The sequence below is a fragment of the Penicillium hordei genome, assembly GCF_028827395.1.
Source record: "Penicillium hordei strain IBT 12815 chromosome Unknown utg000006l_segment0_segment0, whole genome shotgun sequence".
NCBI classification, from domain to species: domain Eukaryota; kingdom Fungi; phylum Ascomycota; class Eurotiomycetes; order Eurotiales; family Aspergillaceae; genus Penicillium; species Penicillium hordei.
The window spans coordinates 920,428-940,658 of NW_026623147.1; the positions used below are offsets into that span (position 1 = coordinate 920,428).

General features: G+C 48.3%; 7 protein-coding genes across 7 annotated transcripts; 4 read left to right on the forward strand and 3 right to left on the reverse strand.

Moving 5' to 3' along the window:
- Positions 1-205: 205 nt before the first annotated feature.
- N7537_011023 (uncharacterized protein) lies at positions 206-2,935 on the reverse strand (the record flags this gene model as incomplete). Its single annotated transcript, XM_056902077.1, has 3 exons — positions 206-788; positions 844-2,526; positions 2,583-2,935. The coding sequence occupies 3 exons, from the start codon at positions 2,933-2,935 to the stop codon at positions 206-208; spliced, it is 2,619 nt and encodes an 872-aa protein (XP_056747364.1).
- A 2,215-nt stretch (positions 2,936-5,150) lies between these two features.
- N7537_011024 (Dabb family protein) lies at positions 5,151-5,632 on the forward strand (the record flags this gene model as incomplete). The annotated part of the gene is made up of 4 exons (XM_056902078.1): positions 5,151-5,169; positions 5,237-5,323; positions 5,381-5,516; positions 5,572-5,632. The coding sequence occupies 4 exons, from the start codon at positions 5,151-5,153 to the stop codon at positions 5,630-5,632; spliced, it is 303 nt and encodes a 100-aa protein (XP_056747365.1).
- A 338-nt stretch (positions 5,633-5,970) lies between these two features.
- On the reverse strand, positions 5,971-7,288 carry N7537_011025 (tRNA maturation protein LHP1; the record flags this gene model as incomplete). The annotated part of the gene is made up of 3 exons (XM_056902079.1): positions 5,971-6,070; positions 6,128-6,909; positions 6,965-7,288. The coding sequence occupies 3 exons, from the start codon at positions 7,286-7,288 to the stop codon at positions 5,971-5,973; spliced, it is 1,206 nt and encodes a 401-aa protein (XP_056747366.1).
- An 889-nt stretch (positions 7,289-8,177) lies between these two features.
- On the forward strand, positions 8,178-10,576 carry chsD (chitin synthase D; the record flags this gene model as incomplete). Its single annotated transcript, XM_056902080.1, has 3 exons — positions 8,178-8,222; positions 8,269-8,435; positions 8,512-10,576. The coding sequence occupies 3 exons, from the start codon at positions 8,178-8,180 to the stop codon at positions 10,574-10,576; spliced, it is 2,277 nt and encodes a 758-aa protein (XP_056747367.1).
- Positions 10,577-11,221: 645 nt separating this feature from the next.
- hsp88 (Hsp70 chaperone Hsp88) lies at positions 11,222-13,592 on the forward strand (the record flags this gene model as incomplete). The annotated part of the gene is made up of 4 exons (XM_056902081.1): positions 11,222-11,296; positions 11,406-11,437; positions 11,497-13,240; positions 13,305-13,592. The coding sequence occupies 4 exons, from the start codon at positions 11,222-11,224 to the stop codon at positions 13,590-13,592; spliced, it is 2,139 nt and encodes a 712-aa protein (XP_056747368.1).
- Positions 13,593-17,048: 3,456 nt separating this feature from the next.
- Positions 17,049-17,663, reverse strand: N7537_011028 (GFA family protein; the record flags this gene model as incomplete). The annotated part of the gene is made up of 2 exons (XM_056902082.1): positions 17,049-17,477; positions 17,541-17,663. 2 exons carry the CDS (start codon positions 17,661-17,663, stop codon positions 17,049-17,051), a joined length of 552 nt encoding a protein of 183 aa, XP_056747369.1.
- A 391-nt stretch (positions 17,664-18,054) lies between these two features.
- On the forward strand, positions 18,055-19,220 carry N7537_011029 (uncharacterized protein; the record flags this gene model as incomplete). The annotated part of the gene is made up of 3 exons (XM_056902083.1): positions 18,055-18,309; positions 18,359-18,476; positions 18,529-19,220. The coding sequence occupies 3 exons, from the start codon at positions 18,055-18,057 to the stop codon at positions 19,218-19,220; spliced, it is 1,065 nt and encodes a 354-aa protein (XP_056747370.1).
- Between the last annotated feature and the right edge of the window lie 1,011 nt (positions 19,221-20,231).

Here is a 20,231-nt window from a genome sequence, read left to right on the forward strand (position 1 = left end):
AACCCCAGACGGCCGTTATGTGCATTATGGAACAAACGGTGCTGCATGCAGAACATGGCACGGGTATTATGTATATATATGCAAGTGCCGGGACATGTCCGGCTGGATTCGCGTCACCCTTTGGCAAACGCCTCATCGGAGCATAGCACCAAATTCTTTGCATTCTCTGCATCTGGCTGAATCTATGATGTCGCCGGATGGATGTTCAAGGCCTCGGGTCGTCAGGACTATACTTCCAGCGTCTGTGATTCTCCGCGATCCACCACTGGGACACATGGGCGGCCTCGCTAAGCCACCTGGCGGCTTCGGGTCCGTACCGTGTCTGTACAACATCAAACAGAGTCACGACATCGAGGTCTTCTTCGGCAGCGAACTCGAGTGGATCGGTGACAACATTGCTGAATCGCCACGGGGCATTCGAGATAAGTGGGACGACTAGACGGTACGGTTTCGCGGCTGCTCGCATGGAGACCCAGGTTCCTCCAGGGTTCATCGTAGAGAAATGCCATTCTTCCTTCTCGTCCTGCTCAGGAATGAGTGGACGTAGCAACGACTGACCCTCATATAAGGGAAGCAGGTCCTTCAATATGTGTGATGACTGTTCGTTGATATTGGAGGTTTCGATTAGCATATCAAGAATACTGGGAAGCATCTGAGTCGAGAGGACGGCGCCGCTGATTTCGACCGGGGGTAGCTTGGGGTGGGCGAAGAGCAGGGGAACATGGAAACTGCCGACGTGGGGGTCGTGATTGGCTGTTATACCACCGTCATTTGGAAGAGATAAACCACTATAATCAAGTTAATAAAATGTTTGATAGGTTGCAATAAATGAGCAAAACTTACTGGTCACCTGCCATGACAAGCAGAGTTTCATCGGCGACTCCAGCCTCAGCGAGGATTTCAAGGATGGTAGCCAGCCAGTCATCCTGATACTTGAGAGTATTTAGATACCGGTTCAACTTATCGTTCCATCCAGCGCCATTCCCGAAGTAATCCTCATAGTCACCAGGCTTGAACCAAGGAGTATGGGTATTGTGGGTTAGATGACCGATAAAGAGGCGAGTGTTATTCTTCTTGGCCTCGGCAAATGCATCCCGCATATAGTTCTTCAGTGTGTGATCCGGATGACCATATTTCTGCTCATCCTCAGGCTCCTCCGGGATGTATATGGCACCAGCTTCATTGATTGATTCTTTTGTCGTGATGTCTTTGAATCCCATGGTAGGAGTAAGGTCCTCCTGGTGGTCCCAGGTACCATAGTGGGACTGCATCCACTTAGAATACCACGGCCAGGAGGTCCAATCCTCAGTATCACTAGTGATGTTTGATTGCTGGGTCAAGGCGTCAAATATGTGGGGCAGGCAAGGCTGGTAAATATCGTGAAAATACTCAAGATTATCTTGAACGGCCATGGGGCTCACACCGCACATAGTGCCTGTAATACTCTTCATAGTGTATGTACCAGATGTGTACGCATTTTTCGCACTAAGGCCGCCATAGGGCTTTGGACGCTCCTTGTTCTTAAACCCAGTCTCAAATCCGGTGAACTTTTCGGCAATAGGGGTGAGATTGGCAAGTTTATCCATAACCTCGTCGGGGATCTTCCCGTCCCAAGACTTTCTGATGTGCTCCATGATGTAAGAGTCGGAACGAAAGGGAAACACGTCCTGCCGATTGCTCTCTAATTTGATAAGAATAACATGCTTGATCTTGACATCTCCGCTGTGGAGCACATCACGGATGGGCTCCAAAATGTCGTTCTGAAGGTTGGGAATGTGCAAAGGATCTTTCATCGGGTTGTAGTGTTCATACACATAGTCCTTGGGGTCGGTGGTGTTGAAGTGATTTATATGGAAGGGAGACCAATCCGGCCAGGCAGTTGCCGCATCGCCCGTATGTAACCAATCAAATGTCGGGAAGGAGTCTAGAGCAGTTTTTCCTTCTAGCCAACTGTAATCGCCCGGCAACGATGCAACAGTTCGCTGAGAAGACCCAAACCTGAGGCCACCAAATGGCGCGAGAGGTAAAGATGCGGAGAGGAAACTGTAAGCCATATCGTGGGGACGAACGACACGGAGGAAAAGTAGAATTGCGCTGCACGATACGACGATAGCGGGCTTCAGCAATGCTCGATTCTTCGGGACAGGCGGATCTTGAGGAGCATCCAGCAGCGATACGGAGTCGCTGTTATCATCGCCGACTTCGTAGTCGTCAATTGCAATTTGCTCATAGATATCTGGGTGTGGCAGAGCTTGCTTATTGGGACGGAAGTAGCGGTATGTCGCGGACAACACTGCACCCCAGACCCTCAGGAAAGCTGCGGTGACCCAGGATAGATACGGTGTGGCGTAGAATCCGCCGACCAAAATCGATGTCTCGAGAAGGATAGCGATGAACAGGGCGGACAGGACAGTCGCGGCGGAGGGCTTCTCCTTGCGGAAGCCGCTCGATATGCGCCAATGGATCTCCGAGCCCATGTGGATGTAAAAGGAGATGTTGGCGGAAATCATCGACGATACACCTAGACTGGGAGATAATTAGAATTGGTTCTTTGTCCGTGAATGAGATAAATGGCTGCCTACCTGAATAACGTGATAAACACGGCCGCTAAATCCCGAGTCGTTCGCCATTCGTATGATCGGGCTAGGCTGCGCGCGCCCAGAATGAGCAGGATATCCAGGAAAAAGAAGGTGGGGCCCCAGGCGAGCAGGGATAGCACCGTCAGCGCATCGAGATGGACGTAGATATGGAAGGCTTTGGAGAGCAAGAGGGATATGAAAATGACGGAAAAGAAATATGCGCGGGAGGCTGCCCAGCCACGGTCGAGATGGGCCTGGGGGGATCTAGCGACTTTAACGGCGAAGATGGCTGCAGATTCAAGCTTCCCACGCAGCCGCTGGGAAAGACCACCTTGCAGCTGCCAGGCAGGTTTCATGATATATACAGAAAAAGGTGGAATGTGTCAAATCATGCAAGAATGTTGCACCTGAACTCGCTGAGGGACAGAATCCTCCCAGCCATGAATGTAATGGAGGAGGCGTAAGAGGAATGAAGGATCCGATAAGGATTTGGAGACAGAAATAAGGAGAGCTTTAAAAGAATAATCATGGAAGACGAGAAGATCCACACAGGGTCCACTGTCCACACGTGCCCAAAGATGCGTTATGTGTGCAAGTAATATCCCAGGGGTCTTTGGGAGGCAAAGATCAGCAATCTCTATCATCATAAGGCAGAATCTCCCTCTGAGATATTCCCGCCCCCCGCCAAGACTCCTAAAATAGCAGGTGAGCACACGAGGGAAATATTTGGCCTTGGGCCATTAGAAATCTTCTAGGTATTAGAAGTAAACATTGAAACATGCAAGGCTGCCAATTGTATTCATAGTACAATAAGATGCATACTAACCCTTGAAACTGCCGAACTAACACTTTTCAAACTCCCTTGAGGCGTTTGTGGGGGCGGCCTTGGCAAAGCCGCAAAACGACACGACACGTACCCCCTGAGATCCACATTTACATAAGCACCTCATTGGCAGGTTCATGATCTCACGTAAGTAGGCACAATTTGAGGTTATGCAAGTTTGATGTTAGAGATTCCAAGATTGTCCCCTATTATTGTAACATTCAATTTATATTACATGATTCGTCGTCGGAAAAGACTCGATAGCCTCGACTCTTAGCTTTCCAAACTTTGAAACTACGCTCAGTGTGCTACATATGGATATTATAAAAATTACATCACCCCTATCCTAGCTCTGGTTTACAGTGAAGGATTAACTACAAATGTATATCCTTATCAAATGGAAGTAGTCAATCAAAAGTCCGAAAAATCCAAAATTTCAGATTCAAAATCAGCAATCAAAAGTCCCCCAAAATCACCGAGTGAAGGCCGATTATCCAAATTATCCTCCAATGTCTCTCGGCATCCACTAGTTCAGGAGAAGTTTGACCTAGGTTCCCCTCACTTCGATCTCTATGTGGGCACTATGACCAATACAGTGACGCATCCTGGTTCAGAACCAAGACATTTGCCTCCGTCGGAGCCGTTGCTGTTGCCTCGAGTGTGCTGGTTGCTTTGAGAGCGAGCATTGATGGCATGGTTGTTGTTGCTACCCGTGGAATACCCTTACTTTATCATTGACAGGGATCTTCGCGGCTGTGTTATCACTACATGGTCCCACTCAGGTGAAGGATACATGATGTGATTTCACGTAGGACGAGGTGGTGAAGCACAATGGTAAGAATAAGAAGCGTTCAATGGAGCCATTCTGGTTAGATAAGAGCTGTGAAAGGTGACGTTGTCCAAATGAGTGTCCTAGTGACATAAACAGCCAACAGCAAATATCAACTCGTTGGGGTTGAGACTGGGAAAGTACGTTACAGTGCGCGAGGAAACCATAACCTAGGGGCCATGTCGCGATACAGTTAAAGGGCTTTATAAGAGGAAATCATAGGTAACATAAGAAGGACAATGGAGCGCAGATAGGATTATTATTAAAGGCCCAAGAAATATATAGTTTGACGTTGGGATACCAAGGGTTCTGATCCCAACTGTCGTAGGAATTTGACTTATAAATGCTGTATAGTAGCAGCACGTGTAAATCTTGATGGTAGCTAATAGCAACTATAAACGCAGACGTTGGAATGTAAAATGATGGGGAGCAGAACGCTAATGCTGTTTTTATGACCAACAGTAGGGCAAAGTCCAACATATAAATAGCAAAAGAGTAGTGCCTGGTGCGGGGTGGAAAATATTTCCTGAGACAGAAATAGGAAGAGCTAGAGATAGTTATATTTACATATCTTCAAAGTGGCTGTCATTTTATATACAAAGAATGTCCAATGAAAGGATCGTGTAGAAGTATACTAAGGTGGGTAAGATATATACTGAAATTCATTGAGGTCCGAACATATGTATTTATAACTAAGGTTGCCGTAGATACTACAACATACAAGACTTAACAACAAGGCAATCATTGAGTGGAATCCAAAGTATACTGAGGGCTGGCCTCGAAGGTATAGCCCTCGGACATCCGCCGAGAACCCCACCGTGCACCCCGCATAGTGACACAATCACCAACTACATACAACATACATAAACTTGGGTAACGTACTTTGTACATCCATCCGTATTTGTAAAGAGTCGCCAAAATGCCAGTTTATCACATCGGTGAGTTGCATGCACTCGAGTGTTATAAAGATACGAATGGAACCTCGATCGCTAATCAACCTCCAAGTCCTCTTCCGCCTTAAGCCCGGCGTCACCCCGGCGCAGATCAACACCTGGAAGGAGACATGTCATGGAATGGTGGGAAAGATCCCTGGTACGTGAAACCCTGAACTTTATATTGAGACAATTTCTCATGAGATCTTCGCAATAGGACTACTCTCGCTGAAGAGTGGTCCCCCACTGCCGATTTCGATTCCCCGTGCCCAGGGCTTTGATATGGGACTTGTTGCTGTTTTGGAGACGGCTGAGCATATCGCTACCTATGCAGTGCACCCTGCTCATTTGGAGTAAGTTTTCTTCGTCAGGGTAGTTGGGACTGGGCTGGTTGCTGACACCTTGAAGGGTTCATAAGATGCGCGAGGAGCTGTGCGATGATACTTTGGCCTATGATCTAGAGTTCTAGATGCCCGATATGTCTAGTGATATAGGCAAGTTCGGTCCTAGTACTACACTGCTTTTTATGGTAAGAAAATTTTGAGAACAGTTCATTCAAAAGTCTCATTTGTACACATCAAACCCCAGGACCCGGTTAATCGTAGCCACCGAGGCCTGCCTAGCCAACCCGTAGATGCTCGTAATGAAATGACATAACGCCGAGAGAAGGTTCACCTCTATGAAATAATCGGAAAACAGAGGCAGGTCGGATCTCCAATCCGCAATACTTTTTGAATCCCGCCGATTGACCGAATCAGAGAACAAGAATTAAAGATAAGACATTTCAATCCGCCGAAACTGGATAGCTTATTCCTTGGCGTCCACCTTCTTGGCGGGGTGATCACCACCGTTGGTGCCCTCATCCTCGCGGGAGCGCTTCTGGGTGCTCTGCACGACAGGGACGCCACTAAAATGGAAGTTAGCACCTATAGACTCACTGCGAAATCAGACTAGTTTGACTTACCGAGAGTCCTTCTGGGCCTCACGGGGGGCCTGGAAACCATTCTGCTGGTCCTCAGTGCGGCGTTCGCGCCAGTCACGGCCATCACGGTCGTTGCGATCACGACCATCACGGCCGCCACGGCCACGGCCACCACCACGGCCACGACCGCCACGACCGCCACGTCCACCACGTCCACCACGGCCGCCGCTGTTGCGAGCGTTGGAGGGGTAGACGTTGCCGTTCTTGATTTCCTCGACCTTCTCATCGCAGTACTCCTTCTTGCTCTTGAAAACCAGATCAGTGTCCTTCCACTGAGGCTTGTTCTCCAAAGCGAGGAAAGCCTTCTGCTTCTCCTCAGACTCAAATTCAACAAAGATGCTTCCCTTGAAGGTCTTGTCGTTGTGAGTGCGGCGCAGGCGGATGGCGTTGGTAGGGCCGTAGGGGGCGAAAAGAGCCTCGATATCGAGCTGTGTAGTGGGCTCTTCCTGACCGAAGCCGAAGCCTTTGGCGTAGATGGAGCGGGCCATGGAGGCATCCTCGAAGACCTTGATGGCCTTGGCATCGTGCTCGTTCACGGACTCAGGGAGAGGGACCTTGCGCTTGACGGCGGTGTCGTTGTCAGTCAGCTCGACGTTCTCGGCGGTCTTGAGGGCTTCGACGATCGCGCTGAAGGGTTGGAAGCGGCGCATGCGCTTGAAGGAGTGGAGGAGCTCAAGGGGAACGGCGTTGTTGGCGCTGCCGCCAACCTTGGAGAGCAGGAACTTGTCCATGGGGAGGTTAGAATCAGAGAAGTAGAATTCGACCTATGGTATGCGCGTTAGTTGAGATCTAGTGAGGGGGCGATTCCAATGGTCATACCTGCTTGCGGATCTGCACAGGGTCGTCGGTCTCCTCCTGGGTGGAAGGATCGAACTTGGCGTTGTTCTGGCGAGGGCCACGGCCACCGCGGCCATCGCGCTGGAAGCTGCGGGTCTCGCGCTTCTCAGTCTGGGACTCTGTGGCCTTCTCTTCAGCCTTTTCAGACTTCTCTCCGAGCTTAGCAGCTTCGGCGACAATGCGGGCCTCATCGGCGTCCTGGGCGGGCTGCTCGGTGGCGCCTTCCTCCTTCAGCTCAGCGAGGACATTCTGAACATCCTTTTCAGCCTCAGTGTTGACAACGGGGGTCTTTTGTTCTTCGGCCATTGCTGCGAATTGTATGTGGAGACTATTTCAGATGTTAAAAAAAAAGATGATAAGCAGGAAGATTCGACGCGACGGAGGTGAGTCAGAGAAAGTAGAAAGTGAACAAGGGATCAAAAAGGATTTATAGACAATCTGGGCAGGGATGGTGACAATACCTTTGTAGATTGATCAATGCGCTATTTAGAATACTATTGCGCTTGTGACAGTCTCGCAGCGGGGAGAATCTGGGAATTTTTTTTGAGCTCCATTGGCGCCTGAGGCATAAACTAGTCCGCGATTGGTTAGCGCGGATTCGAACCATTCCCTTTTGGGTAATTCGACGTTTGCTATACATTGTCTTCTATTGTCTGCATTGTATTTAAAACAATTGGAATGATAATAAATAAATGCAAGGATAAATAGAAATTTCTCAACTGGATGTATCCAATTTGACCCGTAGTACGTACATTACGTACATTATGTACTCATATTTTTCGTCAATATCGTCAAGTGCAAGGACCTGGGGCACATCGCACCTTCCCAAGGGGTCGTGGTTAGTTGATTTCAAAGGCTATCGATATGTTGACTTTATTTCCCTCCTTGCTCGGGAACTCTCATACTCGTCTTGTCCCAGAGCATTCACCCTTACCAAATATCATCACATATCTTCAGTTGAATATCCTTCCCACGACAGTGGTAATCTGGGCATACCGTTCACTCAGATTTGTAAAATTATCAGGCCGTGAGTTGTAGGTAGCCGCCTGTCAACTCTGAGATCTTCAATTCCGTTAACCAATCGTGGTGTCAAGGCCCTCATTCTTCACATACAATACCTTCGGACCCTTCAACCTTTACTTGAAGTGCTGTTTTCAACATCCAGCAAGCTAAAGAACACGCCCGCAGAATCAAAATGATACTATCACAAAGAGATTCGTCGGCCTGGCCGACCAAAGATGTAGGCTCTCTTTCATTGGACTTGGAATAATCCTGACCCTCGACAGATAATCTACCTCTCAATCGTCGGCCCATTGATGCTTGCAGCCTTCTTCGAATGGATTCTCTGGCTTAGCGCCTTCATCTACTGCCTAGTCAAAGTGTGGATGAAAGCGGACCATTGGAGTATAAGAGTTCTGGCTGTCGTGATGATCTTCTTGTTCACAGTCCTGCGGTAGGTTTCTCAGACATCGGGAGCTCATTGACTGGCAGGTTTATTCACGGACATGGCTGATGAACACATATGATAGACTGGCATTCCTTCCAGTCATGCTCGTGACACTGCCGTTGCCGCCACAGATCACGGTTGACTTACCCTACGAAATGGTGCATGGGTTTCAAGTATTCGCATTCTGGGCCTTTTCTATTCTTTTGATCGGCCCATGGCTATTCTGTGTTTACGGACTTACTACCAACTCACTGGGGAGGAAAAAGAGGATCAAACGGGTCCTCGATGATCGGACGGCTCCGAAGACTGTGGTTGTGATGCCAGTATACAAGGAGGACCCAAGTGTCCTGATTAAAGCCATCAACTCCGTGATTGACTGCGACTATCCTGCAAGTTGCATCCATGTTTTTCTTTCATATGATGGTGGCAAGGTGGACGAGCCGTATCTCCGTGTACTCGACCATCTCGGCATTCCGATCACACTGGAGAGCTATCCTCAGAGCATTGACTGCATTTACAAGGGTGCACGGATCACGGTATCTCGTTTCAAACATGGCGGTAAAAGGAACTGCCAAAAGCATACCTTCAAGCTTATTGACAAGGTTTATGCCGAGTACCTGAAGAGACATGACAATCTGTTTGTTCTTTTCATCGATTCCGACTGCATTCTTGATCGAGTTTGCTTGCAGAACTTCATGTATGACATGGAACTTAAGCCGGGCAGCAAGCGCAATATGCTTGCAATGACGGGCATCATTACATCGACGACGGAGAAAAACAGCCTGCTGACGATTCTCCAAGACATGGAATATGTTCATGGCCAGCTTTTTGAACGATCCGTTGAGTCTGGTTGTGGTGCGGTGACTTGTCTCCCTGGAGCTTTGACCATTTTACGCTTCTCGGCTTTCCGCAAGATGGCCAAGTATTACTTTTCTGATAAGGCCGAGCAATGCGAAGATCTCTTCGATTACGGAAAATGTCATCTTGGGGAAGACCGATGGCTTACTCACCTGTTCATGATTGGCGCCACGGAACGATACCAAATCCAGCTATGTATGAGCGCCTTCTGCAAGACGGAGGCCGTCCAGACCTTTAGTACACTCTTGAAGCAACGCCGACGATGGTTTTTAGGTTTTATCACCAACGAGGTTTGCATGATCACTGATGTCCGGCTCTGGGTGCGCTATCCCCTTCTGTGTCTGGTTCGATTCATGCAAAACACGATTCGAACGACCGCGCTGCTCTTTTTCATCGTGATCATTGCACTGATTACAACCTCAAAGAAGGTGGATGATCTTCCTGTGGGATTTATGGGGGTCTCCTTGGGGTTAAATTATTTACTCATGCTATACTTTGGCCTGCGTCTCGGACGCTATAAAGCCTGGCTTTACCCAATCATGTTCATCGTGAACCCGTTTTTCAACTGGATTTACATGGTCTATGGTATCTTCACGGCCGGTCAGCGAACTTGGGGTGGACCACGGGCCGATGCTGCTACTGCTGATGACCATACCACGCCAGGAGAAGCAGCTGAACGGGCAAAAGAGCAGGGCGATGAACTCAATGTGAACGTCGATACGTTTCGTAATAGCCTTGTGCGTCGGAGATCTGTCCCCGTCCGCCCATCGGAGAATGTGGAAGGTCGATTTGCACCTGCCAAGCAGGTACTTGATGGGTTTTATGACAACACAGCCGGCCCTGGGCCCGCACTTGCACGCATGGTCAACGCGATGGAAAATCCCCATAATCCCCAGTACCAGTCACCTCAGTCACCTCCTCTCTTTCGCCAATCGAATGACTCTGTGCTTACTATATCATCGGATTGCGGTTCTAGCTCGGTCGCCACACCACAGAACGTGGAAACCCTCCTGATGATTGAAGAAGACCAAAGGAAGCTCAAGTATACCCGCCAAGGCCGGGCTTCAGCGGCTTCGGTGACCTTAGATGGTCACAACTCGGAGAACAGCTTTGATGATGGAATCGCTCTTCGGCCTATAGTTTCTGCAGCCGAGCACGATGACCTGGGACTCACCCTACCACCGGGAGCATACCACGCTGGGCGTTCTGAAAGCATTCCTCCGGTCTACACAGAGCCAGAACATGTGGTGCCGAGCCACTTGGCGCCGAGCAGCTTTCAAACCCCGTGATCCACCTCATGATATTATTGTCTAACAAGAACATATGTATCAGGAGTATGACGTCAGTTTGCTTCTTTTTTTCGTCCTTTTTTTTTTTTTTTTTGCCCCCAATCCGACTGAATCGCCTCAGCATAGCTTTTTTGGTCATCCTATTCTTATGTTTTTGAACCTGGCGATTGTGCTTTGTCTTGCTTCTATAGTTTTTAGAATTCAAAATACTTTCGAGTACAAGAGCATATAATGATGTAGCCAATGATCCACCGTAGATTCCTCATAGGGCGGTGATTGATTTTTATTCTGCCGGGCAGGAGTAGGCGGTGAATGTGGGTAATCCAGCAGCCACCAGAAGGTTCGATGAGGTACCAGCACAGTCCGGATGCTAAGAAAGGTATATAGACCAGTCGGAGTGAGAGAAAAGAAAGAAAGAAAGCACTCTCTGACACATTTTACGTTATTCATTATACCCCAAATTTGAAATTCCCTTAGTTCGGCGCCTAAAGATCAGCCAGACCGCTTGACACTTGGTCATCGCCCCTCCAATAATAGTGGAGTGGCGTGCAAATTCTCCCCTCCGACTTCTTTCACTTTTCTTCCTTTGAATCTTCCATCTCCCTCTACCTCCCTACCTCCCATACCCCCCTACTTTCTTCCATAATGAGTGTCGTCGGCATAGATTTAGGTGCGCAAAGCACCAAAATTGGTGTTGCCCGCAACAAGGGCATTGACATTGTGCGTATTACCCCACGGTATTGATTCAGATTTGCAGTGTCCTATCGGGATGGATCGTGACCTTACCAATCAGAACAGTTACGCTAACTACTTCTTGTTGACATTATAGATTGCCAATGAGGTTTCTAACCGTCAGACCCCGTACGTCCTATGAACCCCCGCTGTCCACCAGATAACAATACTGATTTGAAATATTTTAGTTCCGTCGTTGGATTCACACCTCGCAGCCGCAACCTCGGTGAGGCCGCCAAAGGTGCAGAGATCTCAAACTTGAAGAACACCGTCGGCTCCCTCAAGCGCCTGATTGGCCGTTCTTTCAACGACCCCGATGTCGCCATCGAGCAGGAATACAACACATGCACCCTGGTCGACGTCAATGGCCAGGCCGGTGTCGAGGTCAACTACCTCGGCAAGAAGGAGAAGTTCACAGCGACTCAGTTGGTCGCTTCCTACCTTTCCAAGATTAAGGACATCACCTCTAAGGAATTGCGCGCTCCCGTCTCCGATGTTACCGTCAGCGTTCCTGCTTGGTTCACTGATGTTCAGCGCCGTGCTATGATTGACGCTGGTGACATTGCTGGACTCAACATCCTGCGTCTCATCAACGACACCACTGCAACCGCTCTCGGATGGGGTATCACCAAGCTGGATCTCCCCGGCCCCGAGGAGAAGCCCCGCCGTGTGATGTTCATCGACATTGGTTACTCCGACTACACTGCCTCCATTGTTGAGTTCCGCAAAGGTGAGCTCAACGTTAAGGCTACCGCCTACGATCGTCACTTCGGTGGCCGTAACTTCGACAAGGCTCTGACCGAGCACCTCGCCGTCGAGTTCAAGGAGAAGTTCAAGGTCGACATCCACACTAACGGCAAGGCCTGGACCCGTACTTTGGTTGCCGCCGAGAAGCTCAAGAAGGTCCTATCCGCTAACGCCCAGGCACCTTTGAGCGTCGAGTCCCTTATGGATGATACTGACGTCCGCGCTATGCTCAAGCGTGAGGAGCTCGAGCTTATGGTCAAGCCTCTCCTTGACCGCCTGACCGCTCCTCTGGAACAGGCACTCGCTGAGGCTAAGCTTCAGGTTGAGGATATTGACCAGATCGAGATGGTTGGTGGCTGCACCCGTGTTCCCTCTATCAAGGACACCATCTCCAAGTTCTTCGGCAAGGGCCTGTCCTTCACCCTGAACCAGGATGAGGCCATTGCCCGCGGTTGTGCTTTCAGTTGTGCTACTCTCTCTCCCGTTTTCCGTGTCCGTGACTTCGCCGTTCACGACATTGTCAACTACCCCATCGATTTCACCTGGGAGCAGTCCCCCGAGATCCCCGATGAGGACACCAGCCTCACTGTCTTCAGTCGTGGCAACGTCATGCCTTCCACCAAGATTCTCACCTTCTACCGCAAGCAGCCCTTCGATCTCGAGGCCCGCTACTCCGACGTTGAGGCCATGCCTGGCAAGGTCAACCCCTGGATTGGCCGCTTCTCCGTCAAGGGCGTCCAGGCTGATGCCAACAACGACTTCATGATTTGCAAGCTCAAGGCCCGTCTCAACCTGCACGGTATTCTGAACGTCGAGTCTGGATACTACGTCGAGGATATGGAGGTCGAGGAGCCCGTCGAGGAGGAGAAGAAGGAGGGTGACATGGACACCGACTCCAAGGAGGAGCAGCCCAAGAAGACCCGCAAAGTTAAGAAGCAGGTTCGCAAGGGTGATCTCCCCATTGCCTCTGCCACTGGCGGCTTCGACCAGGCTACCAAGGAGGCCTGGACCGAGCGTGAGAACGCTATGTACATGGAGGACAAGCTCGTCGCCGAAACTGACGAGAAGAAGAACGAGCTCGAGGCCTCCATCTACGAGCTCCGTGACAAGATCGATGGCGTTTACGCCGAGTTCGCCAGCGAGGAGGAGAAGGAGAAGTTGAAGTCCAAGCTCATGGACACCGAGGTGAGTTTCGAATCAGCATTTGTCAGGATTTATCAAAATCAACGGTACTAACGCATCGTCTCAGGACTGGCTCTACGAGGATGGTGAGGACACCACCAAGTCTGTCTACGTCGCCAAGTCGGACGACATTCGCTTCATCGCCGGCCCCATTATCCAGCGCTACAAGGAGAAGGTCGAGGCCGAGCGTGACGCCGTCCGCAAGGCCGACGAGGAGGCCGCCGCTAAGCGTCGTGCCGAGATCGAGGCCAAGAAGGCCGAAGAGGACGCCAAGAAGACCACCGAGGGTGATGCCGAGATGAAGGATGCCCCTGCCGAAGGCGAGGCCCAGGCCGAGACTGAGGAGAAGCAGTAAATGCCTTCCCATTATCTTGGAAAGATTTACTGATGTGTTTTCTTATTTTTTTGAGTTGGGCATGCAAGCCCCAATTTCAAAACTGCGGTTTACTCTGATCCAACATGGATTGGGGTGAGTCGCTGCGTTATGACGAAAAGGACCTTTTTAAGTGATGTTTCATGGAGCTAGAGATTTCCATCGGCTTTAATCGTCGGCCACTTTTTTTTTTCTTGTTCTAATGGCAAACGGTTATGATGTAGATCGTTCCTGTTCCCTTGGATGTTTATGAATAGATGAAAATATACTCACTGCCTTTGTCTTCAATTCTTGAGATCTATAGAATAAGTATCGTCCTAGACCTTCCGCCCAACACACCAACCCCAGTCTAGGAGTGAAAATATTGCCGTCGCTTTTGGTGGAACTATCTAATTGTTATTAGTGGATAAGTTCAATCATATGGACGAAGTCTAGACGAATGATGTGCTAGCAGAAGAACTACGTAAAGCGACGATCTGAAAGTTAGTCCCATCCACCCATCGAAACATATGACGGTGACGATATTCCAAAAACAGCGATTCCGAGCTATGATGAAGCCGATGAAATCGCGAAGGCAGCAACCTGGCGTTAGTGACCAGCGATTTGGACAGTGGTACCAGTGGTACCAGACGAGCAACCCGTACCTATTTAAGGGCTTCGGGGGTCAAATATGCCTTTAAAACGTCTGACAGACTTCAAATACCAACCCTCCTATTCCACCTCCTAAAAAAACCTTCAAGCCGGCCCTAGTCTCCAGATATTCCGGCCACTCCTCAGCAACGAGCCACGAAGCTCCCTCGGCAGGGGATCCCGGAGTATTCTCTACGGGTTCAGGCTAGGGAAACCAATCGTAGTATTCTGAGTTCTCCGGAGGAAGTTGCTCATTTCTAGCGAAGAAGATACGGATACTTCGTCGAATTCCGATATATATCATGATTTCGAGGACAACATTACAACCCTCAGAGACTATTCATTCATTGATACCGGTGAAGACAGTACTATGTTTACAATACATCGGCTAGTATAGCTGACGGTACGCGCATGGCTGAAAACATATTTCCGGGATGAAGACTGGAAGGCAAGATTCATTGATAATCTATATGCTAGATTCCCGATAGGTGACTATGAGAACTAGGAAGAGTGTCGATCGCTCTTCCCACACGTGAAATCGGCAGCTTCACAACGACCAAAATCACAGGCCTCTCTGCGAAAATGGGCTGCTTTGCTTTATAGAGGCTCCTAGTACGCATAGGAAATTAGGGATGTCGTAGAATTTAAAGCAATGGCATCTAAATCCAGAAAGTATAGATTGAAGCTTTTTGGAGCAGAGGACGAGCGTACCCTCGATAGCACTACGATGGTAGCAACAGCGTATGGTTTAGAGGGCCGATAGAAGGAGGCAAAGGAGCTATAGGTCTAGAGTTTAGAGACTCAGAAGACTAAGCTCGGCGAGAACCATCCCGACACCCTAGAAACCATGACTAGCCAAGCGTTAACGTATAGAAATCAGGGACGATGGGAGCAGGCTGAGCAGCTTCAGGTATAGGTGATGGAGACTCGCAATTCTCAACTTGGCGAGAACCATCCTAATACCCTGACGAGCATGGCCAACCTAGAATCGACGTATAGGAACCAGGGATGGTGGGGCTGAACAGCTTGAGGCTTAGGTGATAGAGACGAGTAAGACGAAGCCCGGCGGGGACTATCCGGGTATACTATCGACTATGGCCAACCTAGCATTGACGTAGTAGAGCCAAGGTCGGTTGGATGGGGCCGAGAAGCTCCAGGTCTAGGTGATGGAAACTCGCAAGACGACGCTTAGGCAGGACCATCCTCGTACATTGACGAGCATAGCCAATATAGCATTAAAGTATCGGAGCCAAGGACAGTGGGAGGAGGCTGAGCAGCTCGAGATACAGGTGATAGAGACTCGCAAAAGAAAATTCGGCGAAAACCACCCTGACACCCTGATGAGCATGGCCAATCTAGCGATGACTTATTGGAACCAAGGCAGGTGGGAGAAGACCGAGAAGCTCCAATACAGGTGACAGAGATGAGCAAGCGAATACTCGGCGAGGTCCATCCTTCGACGTTAATAAGCATAGGCAACCTAGCATGCACGTATAGGAGCCAGGGACGGTTCAATGAGGCCGAGAAACTCGACGCATAGGTGATGAAGACTCGGAAGACGAAGCTTGGTGAGAACCATCCCGACACCCTGGAAAGCATGTCTAGCTTAGCAGCAACGTTTAGAAACCAGGGACTGTGGGGGGAGGCCGAACAGCTCCAGGCGCAGGTGATGAAGACGAGCAAGTCAAAGCTCGGCGAGAACCATCCCGACACGTTGAACAGTATGGCTAATCTCGCTTTCACCTGGAAATCTTCAGCTCACGATGCTGAAGCAAACACTCGGCCTGAACTATCCCACTACTTTATCTAATTCTGAAACATTGTTGCAATGGGAAACGGAGCGCTTAAATCTGCATACCTAGAAAAGCTAGATACTTGGAATATAACATGCTTAGCCAACCATTACTGCTTTATATGTCAACTTCCCAAAGCAATCTTTCCTATAATAGATTGGCTTAGTACTCGCTACTCAAAATGGGATTGAACTTACGACTTATAGGTGTTGAGGACTCTTACTAAAGTGACAAAAACCCGCTATTTCAACAATCAGTGCGGTAATAATGACTAAACGTGATATATGGTATGTCTGGTACTCGAAATGACATGATGCTCGTGGTATAATACCCAGTTTCTACCATGTATTAAGACTTAGTATTCGACAGTAATCTATAGAAGGCATCGCCTATATGAGAGAGTAGGTTTAGTCTGCCCCATAACCCGCAATACGGGTCAAGATCTTCAACCCGAACCCGAACCCGCAGCGGGTTCGGGTTATGATTCTCGATTTGAAAACCCCTAAATAACCCATCTCAACCCGGATTTATATAAAATTTAGGTCTTAGCATAATCAATCTTATTATTCGACAGCCATCTATACCATACATTATTCATACCCCAGGTTTCTGTCAAAAAACGTTAGAGGGATACGACGGATAGGGTCCTGTGTTGAATACTAAGTCGAGTACATGGTGGAGACAGGGTATTTTAAACCGATTTCAAAGTGGAGCAGCCAGAGGACATGGCACAGATCGCGACTCTGGCCTTTAATAGACCCTGGGAATTTGCTACAGATCGAATTTAAAAAAAAGGCAATTTGATTTCTCTATTCGTGTACTGTAATTGGCTGTACGTTCGCACTGCACTTTGACAATTTTAGTGGGATGGGGTGGAAAAGATCGTAGTATCAACTCATATAGAGCCTAGCTAATGGAACGTGGATCGTTAGGTTCGAATATCACCTAGGTGTACGAGTGGTTATACTTGTCCCTAGTGAATCTGTAACTAGAAGTCGAGATACCGAAGCCCCAATTACTTCGTGAGTTCAGAAGGACCATGACCCTTCGGAGTTAAAGCCGCTCCCTTAACCTGCTCCACATCAATTGCACCCGGAAGCCATCCCACGCGGTTGCTGGTATATACCTCACACCTGGGCTTCAATTTCGTTTCATGTAGGGTAAAATCGTCCACTGTTCCGGTACGCAGGATACTATATCCCGGGAACACTTCACTGATGCGGTACATGAGCGAGCCGCATGTAGAACAGAAAAAATTTGTCATTGCCTTGCCGGAGGCTATAGTTTTCGACTGGCTAAATGACTTGAGGGTTTGTTGGCCACGTATGTGTTTCAGATGTGTGTCTGCCACAATGAAAGCGGTGGTGAACATGGATGCGGTGATTTTTCGGCAGTCCACGCAATGGCACACGAATGTGTCGATTAGGCCTGGACCTTGTGTTGGCTGAAGTTTTTTGTGGTATTAGCGGAATACATCGAACAAAGTTATATGCTTGGGAGCACTTACAAAGGCCAACTGTACTGCGCCACAGTAGCATGTAGCTGTCGCCTGGCCTTCTTTTGACCAGCCATCATCCGCACCACCAGCAACAGGTATGTAGGGCTTAGAATTATCTCTTGCAGCGGCCATGATTGAGCTTCTTTTCCGAGTTTGAAAGGGTGCTTTACGTATATTTATATGACTTGTGCTTTGCCGGTAATTTATTCCGATGGGAGATTACGAACCAGCGTCCTGTCCCCCACAGGTCTCCCACAGGTCTCCCACCGGCCACCCACCGGCCTCCCACCACTGGCACTTCGCTGAGCAGTGAATAAATTGTTGATGACGCAACTGAATGTGCGATGATGAGGTAAAAGCCTCATTAAACCTGTTAAATGAAAGATGGCTTTAAGAGCCAATTTATAATCAAACTTTTTTTTAAGGCAAATGTGCGAGTTGGTTGAGTTGGTTATAGAACATCTTGCCTTCGACTCTACCCGAATAGTTCAACTTACTCAAATTCGAACATTCACTGAAAATCATGAAGGAGGTTCTCAATTTGGCAGGGCCAACTGTGAAGATTGTCGAGAGCCCAATTCCTGAGCCAAACGATGACCAAGTTCTTATCAAAGTGATCGTGTCTGGGTCGAATCCCAAGGACTGGAAGGTCCCAGACCTTGCAGCTTCTGGAGACAGCAGTCTCGACATGATGATTGAGGCCAAGAAGGGACTGAACCAGGGGGACGATATTGCCGGTGTGGTTGAAAAGGTCGGATCTAACGTGGTTGAATTTAAAGTGAGTCGTTTAAACTAGTCATAATGGTCGGTGTTAACTTCTCATCAAGCCAGGCGATCGCGTTGCAGCGTTCCACGAAATGTGTACGCCCGGCGGCTCGTACGCTGAGTTTGCACTTGCCTGGAGTCATACAACTTTCCATCTGCCCAAGCACACCTCATTTGAAGGTACGCCAAGACAATAAAATTCATACAGACCATAGCTAAACAAGATTCACAGAAGCTGCAACAATTCCTCTCGCTGCCCTGACTGCTGCTTTGTCCTTGTACGCGCACTTTCAATTCCCACCACCGTGGAGACCTGCAGTAAAACCGATCCCATTCATCGTTTACGGCGCAAGCACGGCTGTTGGCTCATACGCGATCAAATTGGCGTGCAACAGCAACATCCACCCCATCATTGCTATCGCAGGGAAGGGATCCGAATATGTACGGAGCCTCCTAGATCAAAGCAAAGGAGATACAGTGATCGACTACCGTGAAGGAATAGAGGCAACGACAAAAGCAATAAAAGACAGCCTTGTACTGGCTGGACATTCTACTGTGCAGCACGCACTTGACACCATCATCATTACGCAGAGCGCAGAGGTCTTAAGGCAGTCGATTATTCCGGGCGGACAAATTGATTTTGTATTGCCCAATGACCTGGACGTGTCCCCTGCGGTCAAATCGATTACTTCCGTGGGATCCGTGCACAACCAACCTGAGTTTGGTAACTACGAGGAACTAGGATTCGTTTTCTCTCGGTATTTTACGAGAGCATTACAAAATGGCAGTTTTTCCGGTCATCCTTTCGAGGTTAGGCCTCGAGGCTTGGAAGGTGTTGAGGAGGCCTTGAAAGACTTGAAGGCCGGAAAAGCAAGCGCTACCAAGTACATTTTCCGCATTGCAGATACCCCGGGAGTTATTTAGGGTTTATTTAGAGTCGGTTATTCTCAGGTCCTGGTAAGTATTCAATCACCACAAGGCTCTTTAATGGGCGACAGATTTCAGGTCATTTTCATTTAGCAAACCGAGCCTTTAACGTATTTCACAAGCGAGTGGCCACCACAAGCGAGCGGCCACCTCGAAAACACATAGTAGATGCGATAGATTACAACTTGATATCCTAACAACGGTGATCTATATAGGTATTTCCTTATATACTTATGCTTTTTAGGCGATATTTAGTATCTCTACGGAATTTTAGAAATATATATGACTTAGTGATTAAGACCTATATATTTCTAACTTTTTATAACGTAATTTTCGGTATTTTTTTGAAATAGCGATAATATAGCCTTCTACTTTCTTTAAAATTGATATAAAGTGTTAATAAGTCTTATCAATGACTGTCGACAAAGGAGGAGATAAAACAATAACATGGTTGTTAAAATATAAATGTAGAATAAATCAGATCTACTATGTGTTTTCGAGGTGGCCGCTCGCTTGTGGTGGTCACTCGCTTGTGAAATACGTTATTGCTTTTTGGCCTAAATCGCTTTGCCTTATAATAATATTATTCTTCTTGCACCGTGGGGAAATACAGCCGACCGAGTACACGCGAATCGTCGTATCCCGGAAGGTGCGAGTAGTAGTCGCTTGGCTAGACCTCAAGAAAGCCCATAGGTTTAATAGGCCCCCATTATGAACCAAACAACATAAACATGCCAATCTATCGTGGCTATATAATTAATGTATTTTTTTTCCTGGTTTTTTTAGGTATTTAAATTACCGTTACTATAGAGAAGGTAGTGATTCTAAAATAACTCAGTCACCTAGGCCGATCAATCAAAATATATATCTCTTTGTACTAATACTCAGTAATCCCCCTGGGTACGAATTCGTGGACCACTGGTCAAATGAAATCTATTTAGGGTGATTTTGTATAAGATCTAGCATCATAATACTAAAATGAGTATAATATGACGGAAAGCTGGTGTA